Source organism: Anopheles maculipalpis, chromosome 3RL, assembly GCF_943734695.1.
Source record: "Anopheles maculipalpis chromosome 3RL, idAnoMacuDA_375_x, whole genome shotgun sequence".
Lineage (NCBI taxonomy): Eukaryota > Metazoa > Arthropoda > Insecta > Diptera > Culicidae > Anopheles > Anopheles maculipalpis.
Window position 1 is genome coordinate 62,099,858 of NC_064872.1, and position 15,774 is coordinate 62,115,631.

General features: G+C 45.9%; 3 protein-coding genes across 5 annotated transcripts in view; all 3 read right to left on the reverse strand.

Annotated features, from left to right (window-relative positions):
• Positions 1-15,774, reverse strand: part of LOC126562617 (peroxisomal targeting signal 2 receptor) — a 491,929-nt gene that overhangs the window by 335,927 nt on the left and 140,228 nt on the right. The gene's annotated exons all lie outside the window — the stretch shown is intronic.
• The window catches only part of LOC126561858 (four and a half LIM domains protein 2), a 108,785-nt gene that overhangs the window by 33,973 nt on the left and 59,038 nt on the right, over positions 1-15,774 (reverse strand). The gene's annotated exons all lie outside the window — the stretch shown is intronic.
• Positions 1,285-4,455, reverse strand: LOC126563541 (cell surface glycoprotein 1-like). Its single transcript, XM_050220187.1, has 2 exons — positions 2,851-4,455; positions 1,285-2,742 (listed from the first exon to the last, which is right to left on the reverse strand). Exons 1-2 carry the CDS (start codon positions 4,453-4,455, stop codon positions 1,285-1,287), a joined length of 3,063 nt encoding a protein of 1,020 aa, XP_050076144.1.

A 15,774-nucleotide genomic window follows, 5' to 3' on the forward strand; every position in this document is an offset into this window, starting at 1 on the left:
CAGGATTATCGAAGCGATAATATCGATAAAACAGCAACCATTCATGGCCGACCAAGGCATCCTTTGGCGGATACAGCGCCAAATAAAAAAAAAGTTTCTTAATCATCGTGAAAATTTTTGTAAATCATCGGGACTTTTAAAGTTTTACATAGTTGAAAATAAACCATTGTAGTACAGTAACTAGTATCAAGACAAAAATAAATTATCGATTCTTATAATATTAACTTCGCAACAGTTTTACTATTACTATTACTATTTACAAATAAAAAATGTTAATGTTTTCTATTTTCAGGTAATGCTTTTAATGCAAGGTCCTAGAAAGCCTCTAACTACACGTCGACGATATGTATAAACAAGCGCAAAATCTGCGCACTTAAGACGTAACAAGCTTCTGTTAACGGATCTCTGCTGTCCAACATTTTAGACGACTGTATAAATCACCATCATGCCAAGGCCCGTCAACGATCAACGTGCGCTTGGCCGTTGCAAAAGAGTGCAATAATTGTTGCAAAATCAGTCGCTTTGCTCGTTTAATCTATGCCTCCCTCGCATGCATACGATGTCCCTTGGCCAGGACATGACCGACGACAATAATCTGCTGCACCTTGCACACACAGCCAAGCTCTTTGTCAACCCTAATGCCACAACCCATCTCACAGTCTTTCTCGCTCAGTGGTTCTACACGATGTCTATTTGTGGAATGGCAGACAACGATCGCTACGGTTGATCTGCTGTGCTGATGAAGCGTAAAATGTTTGGCTAGTGTCCCAAGTGACGGAGCCGCGGGGCCTAGGCTCATGTTGTGTTCACGGTACCTCATTTCGTTAATTAAATTGTCAACAGCCATCTCGACGACGAGGACGAAAGGCTTTCGTTTTGTCAAATGTTTAGCCAAAGTTTATAAACGCACGACACACACAAACACTCAAACAGACACATCATTCTCAATACTTATCACTAGAATTACTTTTGCACACACCTGTTTTAGTGAAAAGCCGCAACAATAGAGGTTAGTTTACGGTTTCCATTTTGGGAACCATTTCTTTCGTAATCAACTTTGTTTTATTGTAAAGAGAAAACAACACGCAATCACAAACTGCAACAAGCGAAGCTCAGTGTGCCAGAGGATCGGGAAGCCATTTGTAGGGTTCTGTGTGTGTGTGGCATTTGTGTAGTGCTTCTGCGTATCTGTTCGTCGATTAGAAGCTGAGCATATGTTTCCAGTTCCAGTTTGTGGGAAGTTGGTGTGGACAAGTGGTTTGTCGTGTTGTATTTAAAAATTCGTTATTCGTTGGTTCGTGTTTCGTTGCGTACTACCGCTGGATGGACTGCAGCATTCTGCTGCTCACCACCATCCCATGAAGTGGGCGATAAGGAGGCAGAAGAGTCTAGCGATGGGTGAGGTGTAGGAGGTGCTGGAGAAACACTGTGACTCGGTGGCCCAAGGATCAGCCCGCCCATGTTGCCTATATCGAATGCCAGCTCATCCGGACTAAGCAGTGACAGTTGTTCGTTACGACTCGGCGTTCTTGACGGTGTTGGTTCGCGACTTTTTGCTTCAAAGATCAGCCCGTCAAGATGACCGATTTCAAACACTAGCTCCTCGGGCGAAATGTCCAGCGGCAAAGGTGATACCGACGGTGTCCGGGATGCAACGATTGGGACGGTAAGGCTCGGTCGCAATAGTGCGTTAGTCTGTGATGTCGGTTTTGGCGATTGTAATGACGAAAGTGGTGAGCTACTCTCGTTTGTCTGTTCGCTCGGTGAAGCAATCGGTGTAAAATGATGCTCTGACGTGTTATGGTGTGTGGTATTACTGTTCAATAGCGGTGATCCTAGTGCAAGGGAAGAAGAAAGCGTTTGGGATGGTTGGGTAACTTGAGAGGAAGCTTGCGAGGAGGAGGAGATTTGGGAAAGATCCGATAGGTCCGATACAAGCGACACTGGCGATGGAGTAGCGTAAACTGGAGTCAAATTCACCGGGAACTCATTGCCATCCACGTTCAATGATCTTGAACCCACATCGTTGGGAGTCACGGCGAGTTCCGGTTTTGAGGGTTGCGGTGAGTTGCCAGCTGACTTGGGCACATCAGTGGGAAACAATGCGGACGGTTTGTCGCCCCCGGCCTGTCGGATAATGTTTTCCACCTCCTCATCGTCGCTATCAAAGTCCTCCAGTGCCAAGTGACTCGTTTGATTGTCGGGGAACTTTTTGATCCATTCCACGTAGCTCACCCTGTGGTTGAGTGTGACACCTTCATGTGGATGGCTCTGTCCGTAGAAAGACTTTGATGACATTGCATCGTGAAATTGAGCATCGGTTCCTAGCTCGTCCGTCAGCACCAGGCTGGGAAGTGCGGTAGGATACAGGTAGGGCGGTTTCACCAGTGGCGGAGGTACGAAATCGATCGCTTCCTTACTGTTAATGTAGTCTTCCAGCTCGGACGGTGTAACGGACAGATGTTGATCGGTGAAACTGTCCATAAACGTCTGATCATAATCAATCGGGGTAACACTTCTAGCGACACGCTTACGTTCCTTGTGCTTGCGTCGGGGCGATGGCGACGACGAGGCGCCCCGTGTTCTTGGCACTGATAGCAACTGGTCGTTTTCAGCCTCGGTGTCACCTTCTGTGCCGGCGTCCACTTCGAGAGTGGCCAGAGGTGACAGCTTCCTACCAGCATCATTCACCGGAGTCACTCCTCGTACCGACGCAGACGCGCTGCCGGGCCGGAGATCTCCCTAGAATTCGAGATAAACGAGTTTTAGAACAATCTTCACCCGCGCGGGAGGGATGGCCGGACCGATGGCCCCGACCGGCCACTCATCGTTCCCTCGACCGGTACTCACATCGAACGACCGTGCTGACGATGGCGATGGTGATGGTGACGGAGATGGGGCGGTTCGTGGCAGCTCTTGCCGCTCGTGCTGCAACGGATGCGGTGAGATGGAACTGTCGCGTGATACGAAACCATTCGGGATCTTTTCCGGGGACGATGGTAGGGAAGTTGGGGTTGATTCGCGGGAAGAACCGGGCTCGTCATAAGGTGTCGGTGACCGCGGTCGGGAGGGATAGGATACGGATGTAGCGGTGGGAACGAGCGGCACAAGCCGATTCGAGATGTCTGCGAGTGGCTGCCGTTCGTGCGCAACGTAACTTTGACCGTCTGCGTAGGGCGAAGGGGATTTGGATTGCATGAACTGTGGGATCGTCCGGGTACCGCCAGGAGTACCACCGTCAGAGTCATAGTCTTCCTCCATCGCTTCATCGTCTTCTTGCACAATGATTTCGGTCGTCCATGGACGGCTACTACTTGCCTTGCTCTCCGTTGTTCCCTGCTGCAGCAGGCTCGTCAGGTCGGCTTCCTTCGTTGTGCGTCGCAGTGTTGGCTCCCCGGCCCGATCCCGATCGGGTGAGTTGGAATGGGAGCTTAGGTTCGATGGGGCCGATTCACTCACGTGCAGTTGAACTGCGGGCGGTTCAATATCTTCCTCCTCGATAGACATTGATCTCGAAGGACGTATCACGGCCTTCTCCTTCATCTCTTCCAGCTTGATGTCACCCCACGGTCGTGTGGTGTTAGCGGCGAGTGTTGGCTCCGGCGATCGTTCCGGTACCCATTGCCGTTCGTCGTCTTCATGATGATGACAACTCTCCGGGATAGGACTAATGTTGTGCCTTCGGCTCATAGGATCAACCTCATCCCGGCTATACACGATCGGGATATAATCGTCCATCTGTGCGCTCTCTTCATCCTCCAACTGGCTCAATCGTTCCAGTTCCTCGGCACGATCTTCCAACGAGGTGGTCGACGTAATGGACCGTCGCTTTACTGACCTGCGCAACCCATCGTCCCGCCGTATCGGACGGAACTTGCTCGAACTTGGCCGTGGTTCATCGGCACCACCACCACTATCGTTCGGTTCATTCAGCACGATTTGCGGCACAACGTCCGCCGGTGAGAGGTTGTTGCGATAGGTGACTGACGGCTCAACACTGTGCGCTCGGCTAACCGAGCGCGATCGAAGCTCCTCAATGATGAGGCTCTGCTCGGCCGTGTTCCGCTCAAGCTCACTCATCTGCACACTCATCTGTTCCAGCTGATGTTCCTTCTCCTGACTCTGACGTTCGAGAATGCGCAACTTCTCGATCAACACATCCAGCTGGGCGGCACCTTCGGCCGGTTCCAGCCGATATCCGTCCTTGTAAGGGACCCCATCCTGCGCATATGTTACACCTTCGACATTACTCCTCGGTGCGGTTTTAATTTGCTGTCGTAGGTTTTCTCGATACTGTTCAAGCCCTTGCTCCCGACTGTCCAGCTGTTTACTGGGGGCTTCTTCAATCGCATTGGATGGTTCCTCACCAGTCACTTGATTGGAGACAAACGCCAGACAGTAGATCAGATCCATCGCGCCTACTCCGGCCACTAAAACCGATAACATTACACCCATGTTTTGTACTCCAAATGGTTACACGCTTTACCCAAACAAATTTAAAACTAACGAAACTAGCAACAAATGGCTAACGTTTTGCACTGAAAATCGATTACGCAACGACACACAGGTTACACAACCACAGTGCCCACAGTACACAATAGGTAGCAGAGTTAAGGTTTTGATTTGAAGCACCAATTCACCGGATCACCGCAAGGATCTCTTCGAACATTCTATCGCATAGCTTTCGCCACAAATGTGCCAGAGTCAGAGCCAATAAACCGCCACAGTATGGAAAACTGTCGAACGGGGATGTCCGCACTTTCCCCGCGATAGACACGACGAGGCACGGCCACACGCTTAGCCCTTAATCGATTGATCGTACAGCAATGGTTTAATTGCCAAATCGTACTGACAGACAGAATCAGACTGTGGTGCTTCGTCGATCGATTGTTGCCTGGTTCGTCTAGATCAAACGAATCGCCTAATGACGGGCAAATCACCTCTAACACGATCACGAACCGACCGCATTTGATGCACTGTGACACAAAAGTTATCGAACCGATGCATTGATCAATGATTCGAACTTTCTCTTAATTGAATTTGTCAACACGACGAGGTGCCCAAAACGTGGCACGAGTCACCGTGCCTCGGTGTGATCAGTCGGTGTAATTATTTATCCTCCGCTTAGCGTCGGTTGTAAACAAGCTCTGGTTGTAAATTCGTAATTGGTAGATAGTATTGTTGTGCACAGGTAAGAACACTGCAAGATGACGGGCTCATTAGGAAGCGTGTAACGAAAATAGCCACAAGATATCGGCGAGCATCGGTGAGGCAAGCTATTTCTACTACGATCAGTACGATCAGTCGGTGAGACTATGTAAAAGGAATGCGATTTAGGTACAAAGGTTTGGGCGAATGCGATGCAGCGATGCACGAGCCGGCGAGAAAGATAAAGTGTCTCGCACGGTAGTGTGAATTATCGTATTACTATCAATCATAGCCAAAGTAGAGCGCGAAAGAGGGATGTTCATCAGGACATTTATTACATGTTTTTGTTTTCACGGCCAATCGTTCAGACGCGAGCACATATTCTTTCACAGCGGTAAACACGCTGCCCGAAATTGAAGGCATGCTGTTGACATTGTCGTTTTAATCTCTTCTCTCGTGGTTGCAGTAGCCGTGTCATATCTTCCGACTGACTTTAATTGCAACTTCCCAGACGCTTGACGATGAAATGATCACGTTACAATATACACACATAAATTGGTGACCATTTGTTCGGTACCTCTCATAAATCTTAACCTTTTTAAAACAGTGCAAACGATTTAATCTTGGCTGTAACACAAGAGCGGTACAGTTTTGTAAAACAATCAACAAATCGACAAAGCGATAAACCGGACTTTACCTCGAACTCGCGTTACCAACAAGATGCAATTAACTGTAATAAAAGAAACATACGCATAGACGCGAGCGTCATCTATTGCGTCAACAACATGCACCAAAACGCATCCCAATTCTGTTTACACACCGCAATGCCCACCCCCTTCACACCAAGCAAATATTTGAAATAAATCCCGAGTAATCGTATCGACACGGCATCAAACACGAGGGAAGAGAGTTCGGTGCGCGAGTGTATGAGGCCATTTTTTCTTGGTCGTATAAATAAAACACCTCTGTCGAACGGTTTGATGCGTCACGGTGCGGTGCATTAGATAGACATGGCAAGTTCCTTCCCACGAAATCCCGAGCGTCCGGAGTCGACCTTCGGCAATCAAGTCGCTGAACCTGACCGAGAGCCAGACCCCACTGTAGGTCGCCCTTTTGTGCAGTACAAATCTCGACATTTCCGCTCATGGCCACCAGATGCTACAGCATGTCATAATGCATCAACATCGACGGTGAAGGCGGTTTAGTTGAGTTGTCCTTTAAGTTAGCAAAATTTGCCAAATATTATAATGACGATGTTACACGAGCAGAGGCAATTATAGGCAAATTGCATGTGGCGGTTTCCGGTCCGTTTGAAATAAGAAAATTAATTGCTTATGCTGTAATTCACTTCCGTTCGTCACGGGATTGACTCGCAATATTCTAAATTGTAGGAAAAAACCGTGCATCAATATTCAACCAATATTCTATGAACTAGACTGCATCAAAATTACGGCTTTATAAATTTCTATCCTTATAGAAAACTTTTTAAAAAATAATTACAAAATTAACTAAAACAAACCACGCAATTAATTACTTAAAAGGAGCTATTTTATCAATTATTTATATTGTTTTAAAAACATTTTAAATAATTGAGGAAGCATGCTACACACGCTTTCGATTCAAGTTTTGACCACGCTTCTCCTACTGTTTCACGTAATTTCCTACAGATGGCGCTACTTCACATCGAGGAGAAATATCAACGGAAGCTTTCTGCCAGCTTTAAATGAACAGCTGCCGCCATACATCATCCTTCGCGCTCAATACATTGACACATTGACCAGAGCTCGACGTAGTAAACCAACCCTCCTCCGCACAGCAGCATGGAAATTCATTCATCCCAATATTGAACCATTCATCTTCTTCGCTTCTGCTTCCCTCTCATCAACACAACAACCCAAGCTCCAGCTAATTCGTTCCCCCATAAAACGGTTGCTGGGGGACGGCACCGCCGCGTGTATCTAGTTAGATGGTGGGACTTTTGATGGGAAATTTATTGCCGCCCAGCGGGATAGAGGCGGGATAGGAGCATCGAGTCGAGTTTTGTGTTTCCCCAGTGTGGTAAGTGGCCGAGTTCCCGTCAACCAACCTGCCGAGCAGTGTGGTTGACCATGAATTGGGGCTGCAGTTGTATACCGGTTTGACGGATGGCTGGGTTCGCAGCAGCAGTTCTTTTTTATCTACTTTATTACCCCATAACATTGCATGCTCTCTTCCACCAGGCGGGTTTGACATATGACCTTCAAAGTTGGCACTAAATCTACAATGTTTTGGTACGGGCGAGCCACGGGCAAGCGCAGGTTTGTCAGTCAATCAAACGATGATAGATGATAATTGGTGATGATCTTGTAAAAACTGCTCGTAGGAGAGGGATGTTGGGAGGGTCGATTGCTAGTATAAAATGGCATAACGTAGCATTTAAAAATAAGCACTTCCATGTCTTTTCGAATCGGTTTAATCCTGCCTCGTACTCCAGCACCCATTTCCCTTTCTGTACTATAAACCTTACGGCGTACTGGGCGCCTCCATTCCCACCGATCGACATCATTCGCAAACCGAAACCGCCAAAACCACGACCAGTGTGACAATATGTAAGCCGTAGCGCATCAGCGGCATCATAACAAAGTAGGAAACGTGGAAACAATTGCTGACACATCGGAACATTTCTACTACCGCCACACGAACGCCGCACGCTTGGCGAGGTGCAATATCGGGCTGCTCTCGGCAAAAATCTTGTGCCCTATTTTTTATTTTACTTGCGTATATGTGTGTGTATGTGTCATCAACAAAATGTCATCTCTTACGTTTTCGCACCGTACCGAAACTCGAAAAAGACCAACCTCCAACGGATGGCATAGCAAATAGCGCAAAGAGATTTCTGAGCTGGCTAAAGTTCAGCTGTTATTAAATTAAATTAAATCCTTTCGTGCTTGTGTGTACCGTCCGTGCACAGGGGCAAGCGACTGCTGGTTGGTTTGGCAAAGCAAGACGGAACCAGAACCAAACGGATGATGAGCTTTGTTCTGGACCATTTCACTCAATCTTCATTATGATAATAACACGCTATCTCTCGGCAGTTTGAGCAAAATTAAGTTGTATTAGCAAGCAAGTGGAAGAAACAAAAGAATCCGAGATGTTACCGGCCAAAGACACAGACCTACTGGGCTGAAAATGTTAGTTTGTATTCTATTCGGACAATGTGAACGCCACCTCATCACAGGCACGATAATTGTCGCTAAAGTTTTCCAATCTAAAGTCTTAGGATGGAAATTTGACAAGCAATTTTAATTCGCTTAGAACGGTAGAATTTTTCAACTTTTGTTGGCTGAATATTTTCATGAAGCTAGTAAATCGATGCAATGTTGTGAATGTTTAGAACTTTTAATTAAAGAAGTACCCCTATTTAAGCAGTTACACTCACAAAGCGATCAAAGCGTATCATTATTATTGCTGCCAGTAGTGGGTGTGCCCGCAAAAGCTCAAAAGCAGCATGTCACCGGGCTTGCATTATGAATGGTTTATTCCTTCCGGATATTTGTCCCGTTTTCGAGTGTGTTTCTGCCGCGCAAATAGAACTTCCTGGAGCACGCATCGGCCGGCAGTGGGCTGGTGAAGCGTGGTTGTTTGCTAAACGGCTAGCAGCATAAATGCTGCATCAAACAAACAACACATCAAGCTTGGATAGTGTTTGGAAAGAAAGTTTTACAAAAAATAATGTTAGACATGTATGAACTTCATAAGAAAATTTAAAAAATATTTATATAAAGTTTTTGAATTTATCTATTACAATCAATGTTCAAACAATCCTCAGAAGTTACCAACACATTTTCTTCAATCGGGTTCGAAATCCAAACTCCAAAGAAAGAATAAATAAAAACGGACAGAACAGCATTGCTTAAGCTCATCCCTAAAACGGTCTGTCAGATGACTTATGGGGTTGTCTTCTGACTGTCTGGACTAGTGACGAAAGCCGGACGGGATTTATGGAGCTGAAGCGATTCATTTGCGAAATGTTATCGCCTTAAGGCTGTTTGCCTTTGGAGTGTGATGTGAAACGGGGATACATATGCCACCCGCTTTGGCAAGCAATGGGAGAAGAAAACCATAACCTTTTTCTTCCTTTTTTGGCTAACACACTCCACCCAAGGAAAGAGTGGCCATTTCTACCCGAGCAAAAACGACCAAGGTTTGAGTGGGAAGACACATTTTACGATGCATCCTTGTCCCCTCCTGGATATCTGGTTCTTTTCCACCCCTGAATTCGATGACCAATCTCGTAAATGTATGCATTGGCTCATCCTTTAGTATTACCACCACTAGAACTTATATGAAGGCATGTGATCTTGGACGGAACAATGAAAGATTTTCACCCGAAAAGGGTAAGAGGTGGGTGAGAATTCCGGTTTTTTTTGTTTTTGGCAACCGACAAACTTGATTCGCATACAGAGAGAACTTACAGTGAAAGCGCTTCCGGCATGGATTTATGCCACCGGGAGTGGAGCGGACCAATCTGTCCTTAAGGCATAAAACAAAGCAAAAAAAACCCCAAAGGCCCATTTGACGATTCGCAGACGGAAGCAAAAACCCATCCGTTAACCTATTCGAAGCAACTGGATGACATTTAAATGTCATTGAGCGCATTGTTAGCTTTTCAGGTTCCGGGTCCGTTTTTGGCAGCATTTTCTTCCCACCCATTGTGTTACATGCCGTTGTTCTATCGCTTCGAGGCCCGGCAGATATCGATGTTGATCAGCGTTCGGGAGGTGCGGGAGTCGAGCAATGGCACGAGAATGAGCCTTATCTAAATACCATCCTCGTGCTTCCTTTTTCTGTGCTGATAACAACGGCTCACCATACCAAGAGGAAGAATTCCACCAGTCTATCGAAGAATCGAACCAGCATGGTTCGTTCGGCGCACGATGGATGGCGTTTCTTCCGAGCGAGGCGTAGCAGGTGGCTTTTTAATTAAACTAATTGCATCTAAACGCGACTTAAGCACAACGTCCTACCAATCCCACACCTACATAGCATCATCATTGGCCGGAGAGTCGATCGTGTTGGAACGTGTGACGTCCAGAACGGTTTGCAGGCGCACGTGCTCTTTACCGCAAAGTCTATTATGGAAACGATAGCGATTGCACTGCAGTTTATGGCTCTTTCGCTTGCTAAAGCGTGTGGTGCGCCATCAAACCGAGTGCTTAACCCTTCTACTTGATCCAACTAAATATTTATTTCTATTTCATCATAGAAAAGGCGGTAATAAATAATGTGCCGTTACAGTTTGAACTGATGCAAAAGTTGCGCCTGAAGATATGCTACGCATTTACGGCAAGTCGAACGAGAAACGTGATTGTGTTTTTGAATTTTTTTTATAAAACCATTCTCATCTCATTTGATGTTCTATTTAAAAAAGAAAGATTGACATGCCCGTTTAATCGATCCAACAGTAAAATTCAAGACTAACATTTGGCCTAAGACTAAACAGCATAAGCAAACAAACAATTCAACGTATGTTACAATTTTCAACACTCTCAAATCGATCTCAAGGTGAAAGTGTCAAGATATGCCCATTCTGCCCTCCTTCTCGGGTCGATAAATCGTTTGGCTATCTGATGATCCAACGGCAATCGTCGATCGTTTGTCGAACCCACACAAACAAAAGCAAACCCAGTCCCTGGGCTAACGACTGAGACGACGCCAAGTGGACATGGAACATTACCTTGTACTGTTTTAGGGTTCAAATACCCGCGAGCCGCCAATTTTCGTTTTTTGGTTCTGGTTTGGCTTTCGAGTTTTGGAACGCTCGTCAATAATGCCGCTGCCGTTAGATGGTGGGATGCGATACCCAATACCGAGCTGACGACTGAAGCCGCACTTGGCACACACGGCGCGGCGCTAATACAGAGACCTGTGGTACCTACGCCTTACCCGTCAATTACGCGACGATCGTGCGACGTCGACGATCGACGATTATTCGATCTGTTTTGAGTTTTTGGTCGTTCGTTCGCTACTCGTCGTCGAGGAATAGATGAAGCGCTGAAACAGGTTTGCTAGCCACACCACGGCCACGCAATGCGGTGGGGTGCGTATTGGTGCAACACACAAGGGTTTCAGTTTTGGTGGTTAGCCGTATTTGGTTTCGTTGGCACTTTTTTAGGCTTCGGGTCCACTCCACCGATTATCGAATGTTTTTTTTGTTTAGCTCTACGAGGGCACAACACGCCGTTGTGAAACTAATTACCAAAATAGTGCGTGTGCGGTTTTAATTGCTGTATGGGAGAGTATCACATGCAGCATTAGAAGCAGCGATCGTTCTTCAGATGGAGTTGTAGCGCCCTTTTTTTGTTACACTTATTGCACACCCTTTTACGGACACTTCTTGCTGGTTCACTCTCTTTCATTCACTCACACGCACGCATACACTCTCGTTTGCGTAATAGCGAAGCATAGTGATGCGCGGAAGTATGCTACCATTTATGCCATGGGATACGTTGGTTCGCGCAACATTGTCATCACCTGTCACACGCGGGGACGGTACGTTAAATGTAGCGCAAATTGGAACTCGTTCCGTATGCGCAATAACAATCGCTTCATTTACCAATCCGGAAGAGCAAAAAGGAATGTTACATATTCACTACACCAATCAACCACTAACGAACACCGCCATCTTTTCACCCTTTTCTGGAGAGAATATCCTTCAATAAGTAATGCACGGGTGAAAAACTGCTCACAAATTAGTAAAACTATCCCCTGAACTGTTAGGCGTGATAATCATGCAGCACATGCACTAAAGAAACCGAATAGGATCGTAAGCTGATTTAAATTAGCACATTTTAGCCACTATGTAACGCTCCGTAACGCTTCACTCACACCTGTCACAACGGTTGTAACGCGGAGCTACAAAAGTAGGCCAACGGAGCACCACATCAACAACGCACTCTCACCGGCGAAGATTCTCGGTCAGTAAACAAAACCACCGGATACTTTGCACCAGCCAGGACGGACGCTGCAATCGTGGACTTGGGTCCGCACAAACACGCGACACACGAGGAAATAAAACAAACAGACGCGCCTAGAAGCGACCTTAGCTACTAGCAGAGCAAACCGGACGATGATGGGTGCCGCGCATACACGCTCGCGCGCGGAATTTTCTCATTCGAAAAGCGGACAGAAGGAAAAATATATTAAACACACAGTCCAACGACCACTCACCACCGACTGACACTGCAGACCGATCGCCAAACGAGCTGGGAGTACAATCGTATACACACACGTTGGATGGAAGCGGAGCTTGTGCTGCAAAATTTAGTGCGCTCGTCTAGCTTAGTAGTACACCACCAACCTTACCGGGCAGATCTCGGTTCTCGGGTCCGAGAAGTAGCGCGAAAGGTTCCCTTCGAACGACTCACTCACTCACTGGCGAACGAACGAGAGAAGTCACTGTGGCGTTCTCTGGAGCAGCGTGGCACAACTTGAAGCAACTTGAAGTCAAAGCATGCTTCAATTCAGTGCTTCGTCGACTTACACAGTGAAGCCTTCTTCTCATAGCGCTCTCTTCTGTACGTTCAATCTCACTCTCACGCACCGGTGAGATTGCTCTCGTGACTCGCGCCTCGTGTGAAGATGGATGCAACCGAGGCAGAACTAATCCATCATCCAAAGCCGTCAGGCCGGGCATGGGGATTGCTGTTTGGGTCAAGTGCACGGCTGACTCACACTTTGCGCTATATATCCACAACTAGCTAGCACTAGCGAATGAAATGTCAACAGTTGTGAGATGAGTTTTAACGTTTCGCAGCCATAACTGGGATCCATTTAGTAAAACGCACCCTGCACAGGCCGTTTTTTTTTTTTCGAACATGACATCAGGCAAATTTAAGTTTCTAAATGTGTACGAATTGTGTTGTGCTCGCACTTGAACGTTCCTGGTCACAAGCTGTTAGTTGTTTAGTTCCAAATCATTAAGTAATGGGAGTGAAATGTTCCTTCAGTTATTTTGGCCAACGGTGTGGTACTAAAATTAATGATCCAGAAAGCTCTATGTCTCACACGATCACAGTGTAGTTGTCGGTGGGTAAATTTGTTATAAAAACCATTAAAATTTGGCTTGAACAATTTTTCCCACTTCAAATCACGGTGCTGCTGGTATATTTACTGCACGGTTGTATAATATTTCTCGTTACCGAAATGATGCCCGACGCTGCTAAAAACGGGCGAAGCTCGTACATACTGCCAATTAGTAAAGAGCGTACAGAAACTGTGTTTTTTTTTCCTTTGCGGCTACTAAAAAGCATTATTTTTATCCGCACTATATATGCCCCGGCGACTGCACTCGCCAGCCCTCAATTGGAGATAAATGTTAAAAGTCGGCGTGCAACATGGCCTGAGCACATGAAGAAGTGCATCCAACGCAAATATGCTGTAACGGTCGCAGTGTGTCCGTTCGTTAGTCAGCAAGAAAACGGACCGTTCTGGCACGAATTCAACACATTGCGTTCGATTGTGGAAAAACAGCAACACCAGAAAGAGCTGAACTGAAGCCCCAAATCAGGTTCCACAACGGGGTCGTCTGTGCTGATGAGCCGAGCACGTGCATGCATAAAGAGAGTTAGCATAAAACGTAATTTAAAATAACTTCATCAGGAAGGATAAAGTACACTTACTAAATTTTTGCATTAAAAGTGCACATGGAACATGATACAGATGATCTTTAATTAGCTTTTGATGTAATAGAAGATCCATATAGAAAAATACAAATAAGACTTCTATACGTCAAATGCGAAGCCACCCAACCATCTTTGGTATAATGTATTTTATGCATGGACAAACTATTGTCGCGTTATCAGTTGTTTTGGAGCAACTGAAGTAACTGACTTTTGGAGCAACTAAACTGTAAAGCAGTTACTTAGCTCTTAACGATGGAATTGAAAATCGTGAGGAATATCAATATTTCCACCAGTACCAAACAACGATTTTTTCACATTTCTTCTGTCCTAAGAAAATTAGGACTTCTAAAATGGTTCAACAAAGGGTATGAAACTGTAAGCAAGATGCAGAGGTATATTGACAGAGAAGGATATTAAGTAGAGAAGGTCTTTAAGATCCCGATGTTGAAGGTCATGGGCGTGTATTTCAGGCAAAACTCAATGTCTTCCACTTGCGCTCTGACTTTGCTCCAGTCAACAGATTCAATGTGTTGGTGGCCCACGACATCCATTCTGCTTGGGAACTTTAAGGGGCTTGATTCACCACAGTCCAAAATCCATCCATGATTGAGACGCAGCTTTCCACAAGACAATCACTCAGTGTGAGCGAAAGAATTCTTTTAAATCGAAAATCCCCTAACTAATTTCAGCAGAGATATGTTTCTTGGATCAAATATATATTGCAGGACCAAAAATTCTGTATCCAAGATGGAGTTGCAACTGATCGCCTAGGTCAAGAAAGAGCTAAACAAATAAATACATTTATATTTACGATCGGGACGGCGGAATCCAGGTTCAGATCCCATCCGGACCGCCTCCCCGTAGTGAGGACTGACTAACCATCTACGTGGTATCGGCAGTCTAGAAAACCATTTCGATGGCCGGCATGACCTTAGAGGTCGTTAAGGCAAGTAGAAGAAGAAGAAGATATTTACGATTACCACGGCTAAGTTGCATTCCAGTTATCGTAATGCCCTGTTAGCAATATGTTTTGTAGAATGCTTATTGCATTAGTATTCACGAAAAAAAATTGTTTATCGAGTTCGCAAAACAAGTCTATTTCTTATACAAATCATATACAGAGTGAGGCAAAACAAGTTCACTGAGAAGAGGGTTAAACCGGGTAAAATGAAAGTAAAATCAATTATCCAAAGGTGTGTTTTGCATCAGCAGCACCCCATGCTATCAATCTCCATACTATTATTTCACCTTCATCCGAGTCATTCACACACATCCGCCCTATTTGTGTCAATTTGTATTACAGCTTTTGCTTTGCGCCAACGTTTTCCTCCTTTTTTATGGTTATGATTCTTTTCCTTTCACGCCCTACCGGGAGTGCCGTTCAAATGGGTTTTTAAAAACAAATGGAAAAACTCGGTAAGGATTCGTCTGGATGGAGCCAACCAGGAAGCACACCCCCCATTACCATTTGATCTTGGTGACGCGGTCAGCAACTCAGTGTGTGTGTATGCCATAAATATAAACGCGCCTTTTTCCGCCTTCGTAACGGCTACCACTCTGCACGTGGCTCGCGAAGGGTGTGACGGACGGACCACGCTAAAATCGCGGGAAAAGGAACAGGACCAGACCAGGGCGGAAGTCAACCAACCAACAACATCCGCAGGAACGGTCAAGAAGTTAGTGAGGTGTGAAAATGAAGCCACGCGGACCACCGTGGCACGGAGTGGTTTTCCTGCTTTCTTTGCTTCGTCCGCTCTGCCCAGCACGGAGCGATGGTAATATAACGATGAGCCCGTTCCATTTCCGACCATTATCTTTTGGATGTCCGTAGGAAGGACAGACAAACAATTATGTTAATAAACTGGCCCGATTTCGCTTCCGTGCTTTAACTGCAGAAATGATCCGTTTAGCTTGGGAATTGTTTCACCTTTTTCTTGTGTGTTTTCTTACTTTTTGCTCGTCG